The sequence below is a fragment of the Ursus maritimus genome, unplaced genomic scaffold (genome assembly GCF_017311325.1).
Source record: "Ursus maritimus isolate PB19 unplaced genomic scaffold, ASM1731132v1 scaffold_33, whole genome shotgun sequence".
In the NCBI taxonomy this organism is placed as follows: domain Eukaryota; kingdom Metazoa; phylum Chordata; class Mammalia; order Carnivora; family Ursidae; genus Ursus; species Ursus maritimus.
In genome coordinates this window covers 29,867,480-29,890,483 of record NW_024425897.1, presented here as the reverse complement: position 1 = coordinate 29,890,483, position 23,004 = coordinate 29,867,480, and the positions used below count along the sequence as shown (strand labels likewise).

The 23,004-nt window shown below is 49.0% G+C and overlaps 1 protein-coding gene across 1 annotated transcript; it reads left to right on the top strand.

Moving 5' to 3' along the window:
• Window positions 1-292: 292 nt before the first annotated feature.
• ANKLE2 (ankyrin repeat and LEM domain containing 2) lies at window positions 293-22,650 on the top strand. Its single transcript, XM_040620067.1, has 13 exons — window positions 293-516; window positions 6,392-6,865; window positions 9,985-10,191; window positions 11,352-11,545; window positions 11,627-11,815; window positions 14,180-14,302; window positions 15,812-15,878; window positions 16,648-16,820; window positions 18,299-18,405; window positions 19,306-19,496; window positions 19,927-20,575; window positions 21,240-21,371; window positions 21,763-22,650. Exons 1-13 carry the CDS (start codon window positions 330-332, stop codon window positions 21,965-21,967), a joined length of 2,898 nt encoding a protein of 965 aa, XP_040476001.1. The 5' UTR covers window positions 293-329; the 3' UTR covers window positions 21,968-22,650.
• Window positions 22,651-23,004: the final 354 nt, after the last annotated feature.

Sequence of the window (23,004 nt, the reverse complement as noted above, 5' to 3'; positions counted from 1 at the left end):
CCCGGCCCGCTCCGGGAGCCCCCTTTCGCAGCACGCCGCGGCGGTGGAGGCCGCCCGTCCCAGGACCCCGCGACTCGAGCTGCCCGCGCCACTGCCTGAAGGCGCGCTCGACCACCCCGCGCCGTCAGGGACTGGGGCCCCGGCCGCGCTCCCTTGCCGGGCCACCGGACTCGGGGGCGAGCGCCCCGACCCGCGCGTGCGGTCTCGGCCCCGCACCGGCCAGCCCGCTGTGCGGCGCCGGCAGGCAGCGGCGCGGGCAGCTCGGGCCGCGGGGTCCTGAGGCGGGCGGCGTCCTCCACAGCGGCGGCGGCGGCGGCCGGGCGGCGGCGATGCTGTGGCCGCGGCTGGCGGCGGCTGAGTGGGCGCCACTGGTGTGGGAGCTGCTGGGCGCCTCGGTGCTGCTCATCGCGGTGCGCTGGCTGGTGCGGCGGCTGGAGAAGCGGCCGCGGGGCCTGGGCCGGAGCGGGCCCCCAGCCCCGCCGCCCGGCGAGGCCACGAACTCGGCCTTAGACCCAGGTGAGGCCTGTCCGCCGGTGGGCCCGCGCCCCTCGCGTCGCCGTCGTGGGCCTCCTCCGCTCCCGTCGCCGGGCCTCGGCCCCCTCCCCGCCCCAGGCCCGTCGCTGCGCTGGGCCTCCTCTCCTTCCCTCCCTTCCCCCGGCCTCGGCCCCCCGCCCCTCCCCGGGTCCCCTCCCTTCCCCGGGCCTCGTCACCCTCGCCTCCCCGGGCCCGTCGCTGCGCTGGGCCTCCTCTCCTCCGCTCCCGTCGCCGGTCCTCGGTCCCCTCCCCGCCCGTCTCAGGCCTCGGTTTCCTCCCCTCCACGAGCCCGCTGCCGTCGCTACGCTGGGTTCCTCTCCCACCCACCCCGCGTCGCCGGGGCTCGGCCCCCTCCTTCCCCCTCCCTGGGCCCGGGCTCCTCCTGTCCCCGGGCCCCCTCCCCTCCCCGGGCCTCGGTTTTCTCCCTTCCCTGGGCCGGTCGCTGCGCTGGGCCTCCTCTCCTCCCCTCCCGTCGCCGCCGGGCCTCGCCCCCCGCCCTCTCCGGCCCGAATCTGGGGTTCTGGGGAAAGACCCAGAGTAAGACTCTGGAGTCTTCAACACACCGACGGTGGGAAAGCTGGGAGCTCCGGTGGCTTGTCTCTGGGCAGTTTTCGTTAGGATCCTAGTGTGACCAAGGCGCCCTTCTGCGGGGTCCCGCCGTCTGTGCTCGTCTCCTTCGTGGCCTTGCTCCCCTGTCCTGTGCTGCAGCAGTGGGCTCGCCGGATCCTGCGCACCCTGCATGCCTTCGGGGCCCTTCTCGTTCACGTGTAGTTCGCTTTCTTGCGCGAAAGTTTGGGTTCTTTCCGCAGCATAAACGATAGTTCCTCAAAGACTCTGAAAGGAGGGCGAATTTTAGTAGCAGAAAGTAAAGTTGATGAGCCCACCATGGAATCTCAGGGCTAACAGGGCCCATAGGGATGACTTCCTTCTCTTGTCCTGGCTGAGAGCGCAGGAGGGAGGCAGAGGCCAGCTGGGAATGCGGGCCTCCGGACACCAGGTCCACCTGTCCCCTATCCTCTTGGTTGATGCTTGTTTTACCTTCTCTCATCCCCTTAAAGTTTCAGCTGGCATTTTAAAAAAGATTTTATTTATTCATTTGATAGAGCACAAGCAGTGGGAGCTGCAGATAGAGGGAGAATGAGAAGCAGGCTCCCCGCCAAGCAGGGAGCCCAACTAAGGACTTGGACCCAGGACCCCGAGATCATGACCTGAGCTGAAGGAAGATGCTTAACCACTGAGCCACCCATGCGCCCCCTTAGGTGGCATCTTGAGTACATAGCGTGCCGACTTGTCCAGTTACAGTCAGCCTTGTACCAAGTAACTGTCCAACACCAAGACTACAGATTCCCCAGATGCTAAAGTTAAATGATGTGTGTGTCCATTAGGGCATGGGACTAAGAGATTAGGGTTTGGAGTGTCTTTTTTTAATGAAAAATTTCCTTTTTAGTTTTTAATTTTCTATTTTGAAGTCATTTTAGACTTATAAAAAATTACAAAAAAGAGTATGAGTCAAATACACACATATGAAAAGATGCTCAACGTTTCCAGCCAATAGTGAAATATAAATTAAACCTAAAATGAGATATTACACCCATTAAAATGGCTAAAATGAAAATACCACAAGATGCTGGTGGAAATGCTGAGAAAACGGTCTCTTATTTATCGCTGGTGGAAACAATAAAGGCTCACCCACTCTGAAACCAGTCTGGCAGTTGCTCAAAAACGTAACTGTGCACTGCTTTCCTGGGCATTTATCCTAGAAAAATGCAAACTTACTTCTACACAAAAACCCGTAAGTGGGTGCTTACAACTAGTTGTAACTGTAGTGTCCAAACACTGGAAGCAGCCCAAATGTCTCCTGAGGGCTGAATGGCCAAACGGACTGATCTGTGATCATATTCACACCATAGAGTGCTGCCCAGGTGTGAAAAGGAAGGAAGTGCTGGTGGGTCTCTAGGGCATTACGCTGAATGAAAAAAGCCAATCTGAGAAGGTTTGTAGTGTATGATTCCATTTATAGTAACATTCTTTAAAAAATTACAGCGATAGAGAACAAATTAGTGGTTGCCAGGGTTTGGGGACAGTGGAGGAGGTTGGGGGTAAGGGGGTAAGGGGACAGCAGATCTTTGTTACGGTCGAACAGTTGAACGGTTTATTTTGAATTTATACGTGTGGTGGATGGTCGTGGAATTCCATACGAAGACAGCAGAATGATGCAGGCCGTGGCGAAGCTTGGCCCCTGTCCATTTCCTGATGCGCTACAGCGTTTAAGATGTCACCAGTGAGGGACGCCACGGACTGTCCATAGTGTTTTTCAACTTGAGTTTATAATTTTTTCGAAATATAAAGTTAGATCCAGTATACCATTCACTTAGATTCCCTGATGTTAGCGTCTTACATCATCACTCTAAGTAGGACAGCCTGGAAGTGTTCGTTATTCACCTTGCAGACCTGACTGGGTTTCCTGTATTGTCATCTTTCTCTGTGTCTCGGTCAGTCAGGGTCGGGCAGATACTTCGGATTCTAGTCCAAGGTTCAGCAAACCACATCCTGTCAGACAAACCCAGCCCCCTCCTATTTTTGTAAAGTCTTACTGGATTTATAGCTGTTCTTGAGTGTTGGAGAGAGCTTATGGCTCCCAAGCCTCAAACCTAGTCTGAGGCCCTTTACAGAAGTTTGCTGACTCCTGTTCTGGCCTCCCCCGCCCCTTGCTTGTAGCTCCCTTTTGTCACCCGGATTTCCTTAGCCACTGTCTCTAATTATTTACTGATTTACTGATTCCTAGAGTAGGCATAAAGTAGCTTCAGAATCGCTGACCGGTAGAGTGCATAGCCACGTACTGTTTCTCATTTACTAGGTTAGTTCTGTCCCACCCGTTATGTTTCTAATTTGTATTCCACTTGGGGGGCCTTCCCCCATCTTTTTGTTTATTGTTTTTTAGTATGTGGATCACAGACCCGTTTCTTAAAGTCAGAACACATGAAATGCTACTCAAAGTGTTGCCCTCCCCTGGGCTGGCCCTCTATCCATTCTTCCTATCCAGTTTCCACCGTCTGCCCCACGTACCCAAGCGCGTTAGTTTCTGCTTCATTCTTCATTTTGTACACATGAGCAAATACTTGTATATTGTATTACGAATATTAATTACAGTGTTATCGTTTTTATTCAAATTGACTTTCTAGCATATTCTGTGATCTGCAAGGTTAATAAGCCTGGGTTAGTAACCAGAACTGACACTTAGGATAATTTGTCAGTGTCAAACACAGCAGCGCAGAGTTGACATGTATTATTTGGTCTAATTTTCATTGCAGCCTAAGAAGGAGAGCTGTTATTACGTCCATTTTATAGATAAGGAAACGGGCTTAGAGTTTGCATAACTTGTCCAAGGTCACATGGTTAGTGCTGTGACGTAATGTAATTGTTCTGTTTAGTGCTTGCTTGGCTGCAAAGACAAAACCCCTTAAGACTAGCCCAGGTTAGAAAGATAGCTTTAGAGCAAAGACACGGGAGTGTTACGAAAGCTGGACTTTCGTGGGAATGGATGCAACTGTATTTGGAGCGTCTCTCCCACCTGTCCCGACCCCTTGGGTGTGGCTCTTACCCTGTGCCTTTCATGCCAGTTCCTATCACTGAGCTGCCTCTGTTGCTCAGGTACCAGGGGAATCTGCTTAGGTACCCTCCCCGGGTAGAATCCTGTGGTCAGTAGGCCGCCTCCTTCAAGTTCTTTGGCAGTTTTTTGGGACTGTGCAGTATCCCCTTTGCAAATAAGTAACAGCCATTTTTGAAACCTTGGAGTTAGGTGGGGAGAGGTGGCATTAAAAGTTAAAAAAACAGGGGTGCCTGGGTGGCACAGCGGTTGAGCGTCTGCCTTCGGCTCAGGGCGTGATCCTGGCGTTATGGGATCGAGCCCCGCATCGGGCTCCTCCACTGGGAGCCTGCTTCTTCCTCTCCCACTCCCCCTGCTTGTGTTCCCTCTCTCGCTGGCTGTCTCTATCTCTGTCGAATAAATAAATAAAATCTTAAAAAAAAAAAAGTTAAAAAAACAAAACAAAACACAGGGGCGCCTGGGAGGCTCAGTCCATTGAGCTCTGGCTCTTGATCTCAGCTCTGGCTGAGATCTCAGGGTCATGAGTTCAAGCCCTGCATTGAGCTCCGTGCTGGGTGTGGAGCCTACTTAAAAAATACATACATACATACATACATACATACACAGAAATAGGGTAAGGTAATGAAGTCCTTGCTTGTAGTCATCATCCAGCTACAACAGATATTAATATTTTGTGAATCTTATATTTGTCACTGCCCCCCTTTTTGCTTTCCTGCTAAATTCTTTATTTTTTCAAAAGATTTATTTCTTTATTTTAAAGGGAGAGAGAGAAGCTCAGGCAGACTCCCGCTGACCACAGGGCTTGATCTCACGACCCCAAGATCGTAACCTGAGCCGAAGTCAAGACTCAGACACTTACCCAACTGAGCCACCCAGGCACCCCTAGAGTAATTTAAAGTTAATCTTGAATGTTCCATCATTTCACCTGAAAATACCTCTTAAAACTCTCGACTCCTTGGTTTCATTGATACATTTCTGTGTGCAATTCTTTCTTCATCCCTTCTAGGAGAAACTCCTAGAAAAAGAGAAACTCTTTTTCTCTCCTGTTTTTTAATCCTTTGTGTTTGTTCCTTGTTATACCTGGTGTATTATTGGTATTATAATCACCATCTATGTGCTTATGACTCTCAGATCTGTTACCCGCTCGGAACTTGTAAATCTTGGACTTGAAAATTGAAATGCCCAGTTAGTGGCAGTAAGGTGTTTCTGATGCTACAGTGCCTAAGTCTCCCTCTGTCTATCTCTAGTATTCTCTGTCTCAGGTGGAGTCACTCCTAGGCATCTAGACTGGAGATCTGGATGTTACTCTAGGCTGACTACACTCCCTCAAACCCCTCCCATGGCATCCTATCCATCTGTCCTTAAGACCTCCAGTTCTAATCTGAGCCCTCATGTCCAGCCCCGTTATGACAGCACTAGTCAGTGCCCCCTTACTACTTACCTTCTTCCCAATTCTTGGTAACCACGCTTAAACCTGTAATGCATAGGTTTAACTGCTCTTTCTCCAAAGGTATTGATTAAAGCTCTTACTCTAGCTCAGATCCGCTTGTTGGGTAGGTGTGTAACTTGAATGAGTTATTTAGTGTCTCTGTGATCTGGGTTCTTCATCTGTGAAGTGGGAGTGAACAGTAGTGATAACCTGCCGCACGGAAAAATCCTAGTGCGTTTACACTAGAGCCAGGCACTTGGAAAGACCCCCAAAATGTTAAACGTTAGCTCCTTGCTCTTAGTGTTAGCAGAGTGATTGCCAGAGCTATCTTTGTGACTCCTCTGGTTAAACCTTTGCGTAATTTCCCTTTATTTATGGAATAGAGTACAAATATATCTGTAGGATTTATTTCTGGAGTTGGGTGTTTGGTGGCTGTTGTTCACTTGCCCTCTTCCTTGGGTTTGTTCCACATTACACTCCAGCAACGCATGAGTGTGCCTATTTCCCCACTGTGCTTACCTTCCTAGAATGTTTGTGTGAATGTATCACGTAATAGTACCAGGTTCTAACATTCTTGTCGAGGTGAACCAGAAACTGCTTGTTTTAATTTTGTTTAGATTATTAGCAATTTGGAAACCAAGAACTTCAGAAAGTTCTCATAGAGGGCTGATAGACTACCAAAAATACGGAGTGACACTGGATTGAAATGAGACTGAAGCCAGCTTTTTTTGCTACTGCTGTGTGGTTTGTTTTGTTTTGTTTTTTAATAGGAAAAGATGTACTTATAACCATCAGATTGATTTCTGTTGTCTTGGACCTAGGTGAAATGACAATGGATGCCATCTTGGCACGACTGAAACTCCTGAATCCCGATGACCTTAGAGAAGAAATTGTGAAAGCCGGATTGAAATGTGGACCCATTACATCAACTACCAGGTTCATTTTTGAGAAAAAATTGGCTCAGGCTTTATTAGAGCACGGAAGAACACTGCCTTCACATCCTCCCGGCCTCGACACCTCAGGTGCCACCACTCTAAGCCAGGGTGCACAAAGGATTTTGAAGTCTGCTGTAGGGAGCCAGGCCGAGCCGGTCGGCTTGTCTGAAGACAGAGATTTTGGTTATAGCGTGGGCTTGAATCCTCCAGAGGAAGAGGTCGTGACGTCTAAGACCTGCTCCGTGCCCTTCAGTGCTGCCACTGGAGTCAGTGGCCACAAAGCCGTGGCCAGGGCCTCTACAGAGCCGCCTCTGTACTATGGGGTGTGCCCGGCGTACGAGGACACCCCAGCGAGAAATGGTAATGTTACAAGCACCTGGTGTTTCTTACACAGGTGGTCTGTGGACAGCAGGGGAAGGTGATTTTGAAAATCTCAGACCACAGAGAAGAAAATAATTTAATCACCATAATTTCACCACCCCAAGTGAACCATTGTTAGCATTTTTATGTAGAACTCTGCTGAATTATTTGTAAATGTATATGTGAATTTTTAAAAATGAAGAAAATTGGGTTCTGTGAGACATGCTTCACTTACAAATAGATTTTGGCTAGCTGCCATTTGCTGATTAATTATTTCCCTTTTTTTTTTCCCCAATAGAATCTGAACACCTTTTATGTAACTAATGCAGCTATAAGTACTTTTGAACATCAAAGAGTTACAATTTTTTAAAAAGATTTTATTTATTTGAGAGAGAGAGTGAATGAGTGAGCCTGTGTGAGCGAGCGTGAGCTGGGGGGGAGGGACAGAGGTACCCCAAAGAATTGCAATTTTAAACAAAACTAAAGTAGATTTAGCACTGGAAAGAATTAATGAAAGCCTGATGTTGATTAGAATTCGGCAATTACAGGCTGTCATTATTGTGATATTTGTGGTGGTACCCTGAAATAGGTGATTTGTTAGACGTATTATGTACCATGAGTAGAATGGAATGTTATTCAACTGTAAGAATTTTTTAGGGGTGCCTGGGTGCCTCAATTGGTTAAATGTCTGCCTTCAGCTTCGGTCATGATCCCGGGGTCCTGGGATTGAGCCTCGAGTCAGGCTCCCTGCTCTGTGGGGAGTCTTCTTTTCCTTCTCCCTCTGCCCCTCCCCTTTGTGCACGCATTCTCTCTCTCTCACTCTCAAATGTTTAAAAAAAAAAAGTTTTTTTAAAGAAGATTTAGTGACACTAGAAATGGTCATGATGCAATTTCTAATTTTTATTATAAAAGTTGCTTTTTGTAAAAAAAAAAAACATATTTACATGTTTTACATTTACAACTTACATAAAACATAAATTACATATATAGTATATAAAGTAAAAGTGAAATGTCTTTCCTCCTCTCCACCCAAATCTTACTCGAATTAACCACTTTATAACTGCTTTTATGCATCATTCCTGACCCTCCTATATTTTATTTATATATATATATATATATGAATTCAGATTTTTGTTTTTAATATATTTTCATTTAAATTTAACAGATCTATATATAAAAATGTGCCTTATGTTTATTTTCATAAAAATGGTAAGTAGAAGTGTTGGGTCAAAAGGAATGCATTTTTCGGGGGGGCACCTGGGTAGCTTAGTCGTTGAACATCTGCCTTCAGCTCAAGTTGTGGTCCCGGGGTCCTCCGCTGGGAGCCTGCTTGTTCCTCTCCTGCTCCCCCTGCTTGTGTTCCCTCTCTCGCTGGCTGTCTCTCTTTCTCTGTCAAATAAATAAATGAAATCTTAAAAAAAAAAAAGAAAAGGAATGCATTTTTAAAACGTTGAAGGCCACTGCCCTCCAAAAGGCATTAGCATTCACTGTGTTTGAGAGAGTGACTTTTCCAGTCTGTACAGTACTGAACCCAACGTTTTAGGTCTATAAAAGGGAAGGCGGGTGTCTTGTTTCCGCTCTTGTCAGCCATGCTGCATGTTCTGGAGCTTCCCTCTGTATCTTTTGAATAACAGAGACCTCTGTCTTGTTGTAGGTGGGTTCCTTTTTTATATGGTTGTGGTTTAATTGGGTGCATCTTTTGGTCATATCTGTTGACCATTTTTATTGGGCAGTGGACATTATTCTGTTATATTGCTTAAAAAATTTTTCTCCCCTTAAAAAATTTTTTTTCCTCCCCATCTGTCATTTGTACTTTATGTATTTATGAGAGTCTCTTATGGATTTGATTATGAGAGTTCCCCTACCTAACTTTAATATTTTTTTGTAATTGGAACTTTCTTTTCCTTAATGTAGTCTTGGTTTCTTGGCATGTTTAGAAAGGCATTCCCCACCCAAAATTATGTTTAAAATTATTTTCTTAACATTCTTTGCTAATACAGTCATAATTTTTAACTTGCTTTTATTATTTTTATTTAGAGCATTGATCCAGGAATTTCATTTTTCAGTATGATATAGTATCCTTAGATATAAAGTTAACACATGTGAAAAAAAAAAAAGTTAACACATGTGTACAAATATACATCTTTATATCCATGCCCATACATACGATCAAGCTTATTGTGTTCTTTTGATTTGCTAAGGCCCTTTTTCTTCAAGATTAAAAATCTGAAATATTGGGGTACCTGGTTGTCTCAGTCGGTGGAGTGTGCAACTTTTGACTTCGGGGTTGTGAGTTTGAGCCCCATATTGGGTGTAGAGCTTACTTAAAAATAAAGTCTTTAATGTATGCTCAGTGGGTTAAGCGTCTGGCTTCAGTTCAGGTCATGATCCCAGAGTCCAGGGATCAAGCCCCGCACAGGGCTCCCTGCTCAGCGGGGAGCCTGGTTCTCCCTCTCCCTCTACCTGCGGTTCTCCCTGCTTGTGATCTCTCTCTGTCAAATGAATAAATAAAATCTTTAAGAAACCCACTTTTTATTAATTTTTAAAAATATTTTATTTATTAGAGAGAGAGAGAGTGCAAGTGGAAGGTGGGGCAGAGGGAGAGGGAGAAGCAGGCTCCCAGCTAAGCAGGAAGCGTGGTGCGGGGCTCGATCCCAGGACCCTGGGATCATGACCTGAGCCGAAGGCAGACGCTTCACTGACTGAGCCACCCAGGCACCCCCCCCAAAATCTTTAAGAAAAAAATCTGAAGTATTAATATGAGAGAAAAATGAGACAACTGGGTAGCAGTTGTTTATTATGAAACCCATGGGGGCGCCTGGGCGGCTCAGTCGGTGAAGCGTCTGCCTTCGGCTCAGGTCATGATCCCGGGGTCCTGGGATCGAGCCCCGCATTGGGCTCCCTGCTTGGCGGGGAGCTTGCTTCTCCTTCTCCCTCTGCCTGCTGCTCTGCCTGCTTGTGCTCTCTCTCTCTTTCAAATAAATAAATAAATAAATAAAATCTTAAAAAAAAAAAGAAAGAAAAAAGAAACCCATGGTCTTCAGGTATGAACTAAAGGTGTGAAGTGACAGTGACTCTGGTTACTCCTGTCTAATTTTCCTGTTACTTTTCCCATGCAGAAAAGATTCATGTTTATGAAGACAAAAAGGAAGCATTGCAGGCTGTCAAAATGATCAAAGGATCTCGATTTAAAGCTTTTTCAAGTAGAGAAGATGCTGAGAAATTTGCCAGAGGAATTTGTGATTATTTCCCTTCTCCAAGCAAAGCCTCTTTACCACTTTCTCCTGTGAAAATAGCACCGCTCTTCAGCAGTGGTGGACTGAAAGGTAATGTTATAGGGGCTCACTTCTTGGTGTTACTGTCAGGTGGGGCCCAGGGGTTTGCGCTCTCTTCCCCATGTATTGTAATTGGTTTTCTCCTTGAGAGAAGGCAAGTCTGCTGGGAAGTAGAGAGCTAAGGCCCGGGCGTGGAGAATGGGTCAGTCACCTGGTCTGGGAATGACCCTGAGGAGAGAGGCAGTGGGACACTGAGTGGGCCGGGCATCTGCTCCAGGCCTTGAAGCTGACAAGGCCAAGGGAGAAGCAGCTGAGGGGCCCTTGTATTCTCCTCCCTTTGTTTCCCTTGCTCCCTGCTGCCCCTGGGACTCAGGGGCTTTGTTAGATGCTGAGACTTGTCTGCTTCCCGCCTGAAGCTACACCTGCTTCTGGGGCTGTGCCACCTGCTTTGATCCAGACAACCCTGCAAAGTTGAGCTCCCCTGCAGGCCCTGTCCAGTCAGAGACCTGACCATACCCGCTCTGGCTCCAAACCAGGGTCTCGTGAGAGGTCTTTTCAGTCGGCACGGTGCACAACCCCAGCAGCCTCTAACTTCTGCCTAGCCTCCATCTTGTCCCCTCTAGGCGCTCACGGTCGTCCAGTTTCCCAGGCCGGCTGGGGCTCCCGGGAAAGGCACCTTTTCCTTGTGGACATAAGGCCTTCCATCAAAAGCCCCATCTGCCTGCTTTCCTCTGTTTCCTTACTCGGCCTTACACAGGTGCTGCTTAGAGGGGAACCAGAGTGGTTTTGAACAGTTTGCAGTTTGTGAAAATACTCCTCTAGAGATTGCTTTCAGACATTCTAGGTGGTTGTGATTAAACAACAAAATCACTTTTGGCTCACTCTGCCTTAATGGAAACGCTCTGTGTGCTTGGAAGTTCTTGTGTGGTTGCTGCTGGTGTGCCCTTATCCCTCCTCACACAGCCTTCCACAGCCTGAGTCCAGTCAGGTCCTTTTGTTCTTGGACTCACGCCGTAGGGATGTTTGTGCCACGTTGTTGGCTAGGACATACGCCCTTCTGCTGTTCATGCTAATTGATTCTTACTTGTTACTCCCAACTAGGTTGTAAGCTTCTGTGGGAGAGATTTTTGTTGCCCTCAGTGTAGCACACAGTGGGTGGGTGATGAGAACATGTTTGTGAAGTGTTCTTAAATTCTGTCTCTTAATGACAGACGGCTTATACCCATCTGAGTCAGAAACGATAAACAGAGAACGAGCAAACAGTTATAAAACCCCCCGTACTCAAGATCTCACTGCCAAACTTCGAAAAGCTGTGGAGAAGGGAGAGGAAGAGACCTTTTCTGATCTCACCTGGAGTAACCCCCGGTATCTGATTGGTTCCGGGGACAATCCAACCATCGTGCAGGTAAGCCTGCTTCCAGTATTATTAGCATCAAGAGACTGTGGTTGACAAAAGTGGAGCTCAGAATCTGCAGTTTTCTTTCAGGAAGGGTGTAGGTACAACGTTATGCATGTTGCTGCCAGAGAGAATCAAGCTTCTATCTGCCAGCTGACTCTGGAGACTCTGGAAAACCCTGAGTTTATGCGGCTCATGTACCCAGACGATGACGCGAGCATGCTGCGGCAGCGCATCTGTTACATCGTTGACCTGTACCTGAACACCCCTGACAGAGTGGTGAGTGCGCCTCGGGACGGGGCTGGCCAGCGCCACACGAGATTTGGGTCTGCATCCCACTGCTCGTGGAGAGGAGACGCACGTTCATTGAGCTCAGCTAGCTTAGAAAGGGGTGGATGACGGGATCCACTCACACCCGAGCGTTCTGCCGCACCACGCACGGTGCCCCTGAGTCCCAGCTGTGTGCAAGGACGGGTCCCTCCGGGCCTTTTTCCAAAGCGGCCTGAGCTGGGCTTTGATGGGAGGAGGAGCCAATGTCAAAATCTAAAGAGAGAAGAAAGTAAAAGGGTTTTGGTGCCTTTTATTCTAAGATTCTATGTATTATCATTTTTTTCCCCCACTTAATATCAGGAATATTTCCTGCGGAGTTTGACATTTCAAAGGGTTGGTTTTTAATGGTGCATAGGCTTACATAAGAATTCTTAAAACAGAAGAATTTTACATATTTATAGAAGGCAGAACCCAGTGATAGCCTAGAGCCAAGAATTGTAAGCTCTGAGCAAGCCTAGGAGTTTGAAAACTTGTGGTTGGCAGGAAAGGGAGTAACAGAAGCTTGTTGGAGTGGGGCGTGGCTTACTCTTTCATGACACGTGTCGAATGTGACACACTGAACTCCAGAATTGCAAAGCAAGGATAACTTCTAAATTAACAAGAGAGAAAAGGGGGAATAAAGATAAATTTGGCCATGCTAGCACAATTATAGAAGGAAATAAAAGATTAAACAATGATTATATGAAAGCAACAGTAAGTATAAAATAAGACAGAAGGAGCAAAATCAGAGCAATGTCTGTTAAAACGAAGGGTGAACAGAGTCAATAAAGAAGGTTCCTGACTTGATTAGTACAATCAGGAAGTGTGACTTGAAAAATATAACAGAGAAGTGCGTGCCCTACAGAAAATACAGCTTTTCTTAATGTCTATGCAGTATTCACAGAAAATGTGCATATGCACGTCCACGGGGAACACTTAATACATTCTTGAAATTAGATGTTATAGGCCATCTTTGGCCATAACTAAGAGTAGGAGCCTGTTTAAGTGTTGGCCACACATATTTGGATTATTGAGAAAGCACAGGAGCACAACAGAGACCAGCATGGTGAGAAGCAGGGCTGGGTCAGCCAGCAGTGTCGGGAGAACCCAGAGCCTTTGTCTGTGCAGGGACAGCAGTTCCCGGCAGGAACGACGAGAGAGGCTGCGGTCGAGTTTGCAGATTTTGGAGCAGGTTAGACGTCCATACAAATGTATGGACGTTATGTGGTGTGAGGGAGAGGAGCGGCCAGAAGGAAGCAGAGGTGTTGAGGTCCCTTTGAGGTTGGATGCTCTGAATGAGTGGAAACATCGACCCCTGATCTCCAAAGACCATCCATCATTCTCCCACCTCTGCAGGCCGGCAGGGGAGATCAGGCTATTAATAGAGCTTGGGCCACAGAGCTGGAGTTGTCTCAGGTAGAACATGAATCACAGTCCTAATTCGGAGAACGCACTAGGGCAGATCAGCAAAGGACAGCCTGTTTTTATAAATAAAGCTTCATTGGAACACAGCATTGCTCATTCTCACTGTTTACTTTCTGGCCGTCAGTTGAGAAGGTTTGCCAACCTGGACAAAAGGTCAGGATGCAGTTAGAGACGCTGCTGTAGGCAAATGTCCAGACTTGTCCAGGTTCACGTGGGAAGTTGTATGAAATGGTGAGATGGTCCTAGAGGGTGTGGAGCAGGGGATGGGAGCTACCTTGAGGGTATTTGCTCACACAAGATCAGTTGGGTCACCTAGTGGGAGACAGACGAGCTGGCAGTGTGAGTGCAGGAGCAAGGCCCATGAGGAGTCTTGGTAGCTTGGGCAAGAAACCAAGGGGATGGCAGTGTGGCATACAGAGGGCAGGGATGACCTGCCAGGGACTTCAGAGCTGGGATCCGCCATCCTTGGTAATCATAGGTGGACTGCACGGCCATGTTTCTAGCTCTGGTGGCTGTGAGTGGGTTCTGTTTTACATGTGCTGCATTTGAACCGGTGGTCATTCAAGTGAGGGTACCGAGAGGGGATTTGCTGTGTAGCTCTTGGGCTCTGGGATGCTGTTACCCTAAGGCCCACTGATCTTTAGGCCTTAGTCGAAGGTATCTGGGGAGGGGTGCCACTGAGGGCAAGTCAGAGCATTGACAAGCATCTTGGGGTCAGGAGTGGAGAGTTTCATTTACTGGGTATTAGCCACTAGAGAGAGTTTTCTTCGGGTACAGACCAAGGTCATAGACTTTGTTTTATTCTGGGTGTTGCCTCCATCTGTTTATTTCACCTTTTTTTTTTAAAACATGAAACGTGTTTTTATGAAACAAACATAAAGAAGTATTCTTTCTCTGCACCTTTCTCAGGGCTATGACACGCCGTTGCACTTTGCTTGTAAGTTTGGGAATGCAGATGTGGTCAATGTACTTTCTTCACACCCTTTGATTGTAAAAAACCCAAGGAATAAATATGATAAAACACCTGAAGATGTAAGTATTTATTAAAATGCTGTTACTGTAGTGTTAGACATGAAAATATGTGAAATTATGGTCTTGATCATAGTTACTGTGAAGTCACATGCACCGTGAAGAAGACACATCTGTAGACTCAGGAGGAATGAACCACCCATGTTTGCTGATTTTATTTTCCTGAATCCAGTGATTATTTTTTCTCAGCAGCTCATGGTTTTTTTATCAGGTTCTCTCTGTGCATACCTCAGTTGACAGGAAACTGGAGAACGGAGGATGTGGTGGTGATGGTGGTGATGGTGTTGGTGGTGGTGATGGTGAGGATGGTGATGATGGTGGTGAGGATGGTGATGGTGAGAATGGTGGTGATGGTGAAGGGGTGGTGGTGAGGTTGATGGTAGTGATGAGGATGATGGTGTTGGTGATGGTGGTGAGGATCATGGTGCTGAAAGCAGCTGACATGTGCTCAGTTCATTATGTACCAGACGCTGTCCTGAGCCCCTCCCAGGTATTCTCAGCTGACCCATACAAGTCTTGTCAGCATTGATATTGGCAGTGGAGCAAAATGTGGCTCAGAGAGGGCAGAGGTACGTCTGTGCCTGCGAGGTGGGAGGGAAGTGGACCTGGCCAGAACTCAGATGGGTGATTTGTCCTGGGTGTTGGAGCTGTGGGCCTGCGGACCTGGACCAGGACCTGGCGTAGTTGCTGTGGTTACATAGAGAGTGCACTTGCTATGGAAACCATAGAATACACAAAAGATAAAGTTCACCATTCTGCAACTCAGAAATTACCATTATTTTTCACGTAGCTGACTCAACTTTTTGTGTGCCTGGGTGTGCCTGTTTCTTCAGTCTAGAGTGGTATTTGGTGACTGGTATTCTTAAAGCATTTGCTGTTCCTCACAGTCAGTTATACGTTTTAAAAAAGAGTTGCACTGCTTACAGGGTTTCACCTCCTTAGTTGGTTTCTCTCACAGGCTGGCAGGAGATGGTAATTTTGTGGCTCCTTTCTTATTTGAAGATGACTTTTTTTATTCCAGCAAAGATGTTCTTGTCACTACAGTTCTGTAAGGAAGAAAGTTGACTCCTGCAGTAGCAAGAATAAAACACTGTGTTGCGTGCTAAATAGGAATTCTGTTTTAATCCAGCCAAACAGCCGCAACAGACAGGCCCCCAGCATCGGAGCACACGGAGCTGGAAATTACAAGCGTCTCTGCCTGTGTCTGCCCTGACTGATAGTGCCTTTCCTGGCAGAAAACTAGAACGTGCAGGGTAGCACGAAGAAAGACAATAAAATTCACCCACGGAGTTTGTTCTTGTCCTGACCCCTTCAGCTCTTACAGAACATTTTGGAAGAAAGATTGTACTGTTCAACACATGTATTTTGATTGTGGGCTTCATGAAATTATCAGCATTAGGACACTATCCTTGTTTTGTTAATCTTAAAACTTGCTTTTATAAAATTATTTTAATGATAAAATGTGACACATTAAGATATAGACTGTTCACATACTGTGTTTTTTTTAAATAGGTCATTTGTGAAAGAAGCAGAAATAAGTCTGTGGAACTGAAGGAGCAGATTAGAGAGTACTTAAAGGGTAAGGTGGGCCTGGCGCTTGGAGTGTGAGGACTGCCAGTGGGAAGGCCCTGGGCTGCCTAAGCCTGGCCTTACATCGCGGGAGCAAGCTCCCCTCTCAGGCGGACAGCCCTTCTCAGGGTGATCTGCTTCCTGAACCCCCAGCTCACATGCCACGTGTTGTCATATAATCCCTCCTTTGGTGCCTTGAACTTGTCTGGGAGACGGCAAGTTGTCATTTGACTGTTGTTCATGGCATCACCCTGTAATCCCTGCGGGTATCGCACATGGCAGGTCCCTCTGGTCCCTGCTCCCCAAGCACAGCCTGCCTGCACATTGGCAGAGCGGAGGGTGGGAGGAGCTCTTTGGTCTGGCGGTTGGTTGGCTTGTCAGTAGCTCCCTGTCAGCCCTTCCGTGTGCTGCCTTCTGCCCCACGGCCTATCTCTCCTTTAACAGTTCTCAGGCTCCCACGTATGTTAATCTTGGTCACACAGGTCCTGCCTCTCAGTCTGTTTAGTACTTGGGGGTAAAGAAGGGTGTTTGCTGCTCTCCTTCCTTCCTTCCTTTTACTTTTCCAGCGGAGGAAGAATGTGGGGCTAGTTAAGCAAGTCTGGCAAAAACTGGCCTCTCACCCAGAACCTCCGGTGCCAGAGCTTCTGCAGCCTTTTCATCACTGGATCGCATGCAAAGCCCCTGCTATTTCTCGGGCTGTTTACCAGATGGCTGACACAGACGCTGAGGTGAGGGCCTGCCCAAGCAAGTGCCTTACCTGGGGTGTCTCCTCCTCCCAGGCCACTACTACGTGCCACTCCTGAGAGCCGAGGACACATCGTCTCCAGTGATTGGGGAGTTGTGGTCCTCAGACCAGACGACCGAGACCTCTCACATCGGCCATGGTGGAGGCGGCCCCAGAGACCCTGTGCTGACCTTGCGAGCCTTTGCAGGGCCCCTGAGCCCGTCCAAGGTAAGTTACTGTAGAAGCTTCTGGAACCAGCTCCTGGCTGTCCCCACCAGAAGTCCTGAGTACTCCAGCTCTTGCTTTGTGTTTGGTCTTGAGACCGGGACTCGTGGAATCCCAGTGAGTTGGTGATGAGGTTTGAGAACGTCTGCTGGAGAAACAAGAGTGTCTTGACCCTGTTCCTCTCTGGTCAGCCGGGGTGGGTGTGGTGGTGCGCCCACACTTGAGAGAAGCGAAGTTTACCTGGGCTAACCCGCCATCATCACCTGGTTCTTCTGTCCATATCAGTGGCCCTTCTCGTGGCACATGCCGGTCTTGCTGGGCTCTCCATTCCCACATTCCTGGATGTGTATTGTCACTAGGAAACTTCGATGTACAAACTGAAGGTCACCGTCTGGGCTGAAGTGTTTCATACGCTGTGTGTCATCTTTCTTGTTAAAGATTTTAAAGGGGTGCCTGGCTGGTTTGGTTGGTGGAACGTGTGACTCTTGATCTCGAGCTTGTAAGTTCGGGCCCTGTGTTGGGTGTGGAGATTATTTAAAAATAAAATCTATTTTTATTTTATTTTATTTATTTATTTATTTGCCAGAGAGAGAGAGAGACAGCCAGCGAGAGAGGGAACACAAGCAGGGGGAGTGGGAGAGGAAGAAGCAGGCTCCCAGCGGAGCAGGGAACCTGATGCGGAGCAGGGAACCTGATGCGGGGCTCGATCTCAGAACCCCGGGACCGCGCCCCGAGCCGAAGGCAGACGCCTAATGACTGAGCCACCCAGGAGCCCCTTAAAAATAAAATCTAAAAAAAAAAAAACAAAACACCTAACATGAGATCTACTGTTCATAACAGAATTTAAAAGTAATAGTTATTTTTTAAAGATTTATTTATTTGAGAGCAAGAGAACAGGGGGAGGGGTAGAGGGAGAGTGAGAATCTCAAGCAGACTCCCCAGTGAACGAGGGGCCTGAGACAGGCCTCGATCCCACAACCCTGAGACCATGATCTGAGCCAAAACCAAGAGTCAGATGCTTAACGAACTGTGCCACCCGGGCGCCCCAGTGTTAGTAATTTTAAATAATTAGTTACTTGCTGTTATGGAAGTGTCTCCAAAAACAGGTGTTATCAGTCAGGGTTAGATTTGGTTGCATAAAACAAAACTCTAATATGGTGACATAAAAACGTAAACCTGCATTTTCCTCTTGTGTGATGGGAAAGTGACTTGAGGCCGTCAGTGTGGCAGCTCTGACCCTCACAGCCCAGCCGGGGCCACTGGAAAGGAGCAGGGCTGCTCCCCTGTGGAGCCTTGCCAGAGCCCCTTCGTGCCACTGTCATCACGTGGCCCTGAGGTCGGTCCAGCTACCACACGGGAGGGCATGTTGCCCAGGTACGTGAGGAGGAAGAGGGATGCTGGGAGGCACTCAGCCGGCTCTGTGGTGCTGTTGGCTCCTGTGACTTGGGTGCAGAGCACAGCTCAGTACGTTTTCTCCTCAGGCAGAAGATTTTCGCAGACTCTGGAAAACGCCACCTCGAGAGAGAGCAGGCTTCTTTCACAATGTCAGGAAGACGGATCCAGAAAGAGGCATCGAGAGGGTGGGAAGGTACTGGCTGGCTTAGTGTGAAGGGACAGGAGCTGAGTGGCAATGTCGTTTTGTACGCTGCATGCTTTTATGTTGGTTGAGTTCAGAAACCAGTTACAGCTGCAACATTACCATTCCTGAAAAGTGTTTGTGGGGTTGGGGTGGGGGGATGTGAAGCCTTTTGACTGCAATCTGATTCCGGCGAACGTGGCACACACGTGCCCGCCATAGTGGTCCCTCTCCAGGCAGAGACCAATGGGCAGGGCGTCCAGGGCGTGGCAGTGTTTTGTATCATGGGCCAGACGGTGGGTGTCTTCTTGGCAGTAAAGCAGGAAATAAAACACAAGAGGCGGGTGTCGCTAGAAGCTACCAGTAAAAAGTCCCTGAAAAGTGTTTTTTCCATAGTCAAGAATCTAAATTACAGTGTAATCAAATAAAGCTACGTTGAATTGTTTTAGAACTTTTTCTCAAAATACACACCTAGTTTCAGGTTTACAGCTTGAACTTGACAAGGACTTCCAAATTTTTATGTGCCTGAGCAAAACCAGAATCCTCTCCAACTTTATACGGTTGTTTTAAGGAAATGAGAAGGCCGGTCTGTTCATGGGGTTTCATGTCTGACCTGCTGCCCCTGTAGCTTCTGGTGCGAGTGGAGCGGTCGAAGCCCCCTTCTCTCGCCAGGACTTTAGTGCGTTCAGTGCGACGGCCCATGACAGAAACACGGCTTAGTCTTGTCCTACTTGAGAAAACGCAAAGTACTATTTTAGCCCCAGATTTACAATAAAATAATAATCATAACCAAGATTACAGGCATTGTTTGGCACTTCCAGCGTAAAGTGGCTGTTTTCTGTGTAGTCAGTTCTGTGAGTTTGGGTTTTTACACTTTGTTTTCCGACTGATGGATTGTACTTACTCTTGCAGGGAGCTGGCTCATGAGCTGGGGTATCCCTGGGTCGAATACTGGGACTTTCTGGGCTGTTTTGTTGATCTGTCTTCCCAGGAGGGTCTGCAAAAACTAGAAGAATATCTCACTCACCAGGAAGCAGGCAAAAAGGCCCAACAGGACTCAGGAGAAAATGAGGCCTGTCGTCAGGAGAACCCTTCTGCCTTTGGTAAGGACACGCAGACGTCTGTAGGTTCTCGGGACTCGGACCCTGTCCTGTGGCCGCAGACCGAGAAGTGCGTCCGTGTGAAGAGCTGACGGCCCCTGTCGCTCATGTTCTCAGCCCCCGCTGTCCTAGCAGGTTGGATGGGAGGTGTCAGCCACTGTCACATCCCATGTGGGCCTGCCCTTGGCCGCGGCTTCCTTCTCACTTTCCTGCCTCTGAAGGTGGGGTGCTGGACGCTGTTGTTTCTGTGTGCAGGGTCCGGCCTGGCTTTTCCTCAGGGGCAGCGCAGGCCTGTGTCTGGGAGTCTGAGGAGGTGGGTCTGGAGGAGAGGGCGGTTTGGTGCTGGTCCTGGGGACTTGCCGCTGTACCGCGTGATCCCTCGTGGGCCATGTCCCCCACACCTCTGAAGAGCTGCTCTCTCTCTCCCCGGTAGGCCGTGCTCGTAAGTGCAGCAATTCCATCTCTGTGAGGGCGTTTCTGGATGAAGACGATGACTTGAGCTTGGAAGAGATTAAAAATCGGCAGAACACAGCTCGAAACAACACCCAGCCCACAATTAGCGCTTTTGGGGATGCGAAGTGTGACATCCTTCCCTTGGAGCAGGAGACCAACCTTATAGAAGCCGCCACGCTGCCCAGGCCCCACAGCAGCAAGAATGGGTTCTGTAGTCCCCTGAGCGGCGGCCGAACCCTGGGCAGGAAGAAGCCAGAGGCCCCGAGCGCGGGGGAGGCTCTCCTCTCGCCAGTCTCAGGCTTGACAGTCGAGTTTGATAAACTGAATTTGCAAGATCTAGGAAGTAACTTTTCTAAGACACCAAATAAAAACATGAAAACTAGAGACAAGAAGAGCTTGACATCAAGAATGGATGCCGTCGAGAGTGACTTGTTAGAGCTGCCTGCTGCTGACACAGTTACAAATAACCAAACCAGGACAGAAAGCGAAATGTCGGCCGAAATGGCTAAAATACGTCTGGGTCCCCACGCTCCCGTGCAAGAGGCTCAGCAGCGCTGTGGTTCCTTGTCCTCAGAGCGCTCAGGGGTCCCCGCTGCGAAGGAGCCTGTCCAGAGGCTCTTCCTTTTTGGGTATGAGTGGGGCGTGTGCGCATGCCTGAGGCCATGGGAGTGAATGTGGCGTGTGCCTGATGCTGTGGGCGGCCGTGGGGGTGGACATGTGCTCACGTGGTACCTCCCTGGTGTTCTTCACCCTTCTCTCTACCCACAACTTGGTTGGCCGTGTTTTTCCGGCTCCCATCTCTTCCATGAGTTGGTAGCTCTTGGTGCTCTGTTGCGATCATCCACGTTGCTGGGAGACGTCTTCTCCTTTCCAGCTCAACCCCATGTCTTGTGCTCCTCCCTGGGGAAGTAGTCCTCCCCAGAAGGACTGGAACTGTATCAAGAACTCAGTGTGTTTTAGCAAAAAAGACCATCTTGGGGTAATCTTAGCCTCCCAGGGGACGGGCCTTCTGGGTCAGCCTTCTGGTCAGTGACCCTGGAGGTAGAGATACTCGGTATTGGGTCCACCACATTCCCTGTGGGACAGTGCGTCCTGTCTGCCACCGTGCCCTCTGTCCCTCACGGCCCGCATCGCGGCCCCGACAGCTGACACGTGCGGTTGCAGAGACGGACCAGCAGCTCCATGCCTCTGTCGGCCCTCCTGCTCCTGTGCTGGGCTCCTGAGTGGTGGTGTGGGAAGTGCTTTTAATCATGAGCACTTCTGCTTTTTCTTTCCTTTTTCCCTGCCTCGTAGAGAGGAGCCGTCAAAACTGGATCGGGATGTTCTGGCAGCTCTGGAGTGTACAGTTGTGGACCCTCAGCAGTACCCAGCCGTCCACAGATGGAAGAGCGCCGTCCTGTGCTACTCCCCCTCGGACAGACAGAGGTCAGTGGCCTGCGGATAACCTGTCTTACACAGGGCTCGTTGGTAGCTGGCGTCCGGATGGTCCGGTTGCGATTGCCATGTGTTCATGCAGTGGTTCACCTGGAACACAGGTTAGCCGGGCTGACGCAGCTCCTGACATGGCCGTGGCTGGCTGACCCTGCCCAGACGGGAGGTGTCCAGTCGGGTGGAAAGCAGAAGGGGTGCTGCTGGCAAGGTGGGGGTGCAGGGTGGAAGCAGCCGGGAACCCTGGTCAGGGCCACACGGGACTCGTGTGGAAAATCGTGGGTTCTGAGGTTCGCAGCACCTCTTCTGGAAACATGTGGTCCGTCAGGGCTTGGGTGCAGGGTCCGTATCACCGGCGGTGCTGACAGACCTTTCTCGGTTTCCTCAGTTGGCCAAGTCCTGCGCTGAAAGGGAAGCCGGAGTCTCAGCAGCCGGATCTTGGTTGTCCCCACAGCTGCAGCCCAGGGAGAAGCCCCGGGAAGCCCGGGCCCACACCCCACTCCCCGGGCCTGGGCAGCCCTGGGCGCTATAGCCCCGCAAGCGGGGGCCACATCCGCAGAATGGCGCGGCTGGCCCAGCTCACAGCCTTGTAGGGCGCCTCGTCGTCGTCTTCGTTTTTAAAGGAGGAAGGCTAGTGTGTTTATTGCTAAAATTCTACCAAAAAGAACATATTCTGATTAATTTATTAGTCCTCATTTTGAGAGTAAAAGATTTTTAGAAAATGCAAATGTTTTGTATAAAATTTAGTTTTCTGGTGTTTTGGGAGAAGTTGATGGAAGCAAGTCCAGTTACAGACTTTCTGACAATTGTCAGTGTGTAACGACGTGGACGTCAGTGTGTCATTCCCAAGCATAGGACACCATTCCCAATCTGTGTGTGAGAAACGCGGGTGAACGCTGGAGCTGGGGCTGCCGGTACCTGCTCTCGCGTCAGCTCCAGGCCTGCAGAAAAGATGAGCTTCGTGCCGTCTTCCTGTTCCGGGAAGGGTCTCTGACGTTAGTTCCTGATAGAAAATCTTTGTTGTGCCGGTCGGTCCCTTGGCTTAGACCAATTGATGAGATGGATGTCTGGGAGTAAACGAACCTGGAAGATGACTTGAGTCATTACAAACATTTAACCAGAAGATAAAACTAGCTTTTCTCTGGGACTAAATCCTCTGGTCTGTGGGAGCTCTGGGAGTGGTCCCAGCACGTGGCAGACCAGCAGCCGTAGGAGCCTGCACTGCAGTTACTTCGTTTGGTTCCGGGGTTGTGCCAATAAAATGATCTGTAAGCTCTCCGGTTTTGAAGTTTATTGCGTATTTCCAGATCACTGCTGGTGGATTTCCTTTATAGGAGAGGGTCGCGATTTAGTACGGCAACTAGAGGGTTATTTTTGGGTCCTGGTCAGTTACCTTACTGCATTTATTTTAGCTTCCCCTTGGCCGTGACCTGCTGGGGGGCGTCTGCCTGGAGCATGGGGGTCTCCTTAGAACCACTGCCGTGACTGATACCCAGAATTACACACCTGGGTTGAGGGCTGACTTCTCTGCGGGGTACGTGACTGCTCACACACTGGTGGTGTTCCGTGAACATTTCCAGTGTTTGATCCAAAATGGAAAGCTCTACCAAGTTTTGCTAAATTCAGTGCC

Bases quoted from the DNA above. Each gene is read 5' to 3' on its own strand.
- ANKLE2 (XM_040620067.1), top strand. From the start codon at position 330: ATGCTGTGGCCGCGGCTGGCGGCGGCTGAGTGGGCGCCACTGGTGTGG. The intron at 11,546-11,626 runs GTAAGCCTGCTT...GTTTTCTTTCAG, and splicing joins ACAATCCAACCATCGTGCAG to GAAGGGTGTAGGTACAACGT. The intron at 11,816-14,179 runs GTGAGTGCGCCT...CACCTTTCTCAG, and splicing joins TGAACACCCCTGACAGAGTG to GGCTATGACACGCCGTTGCA.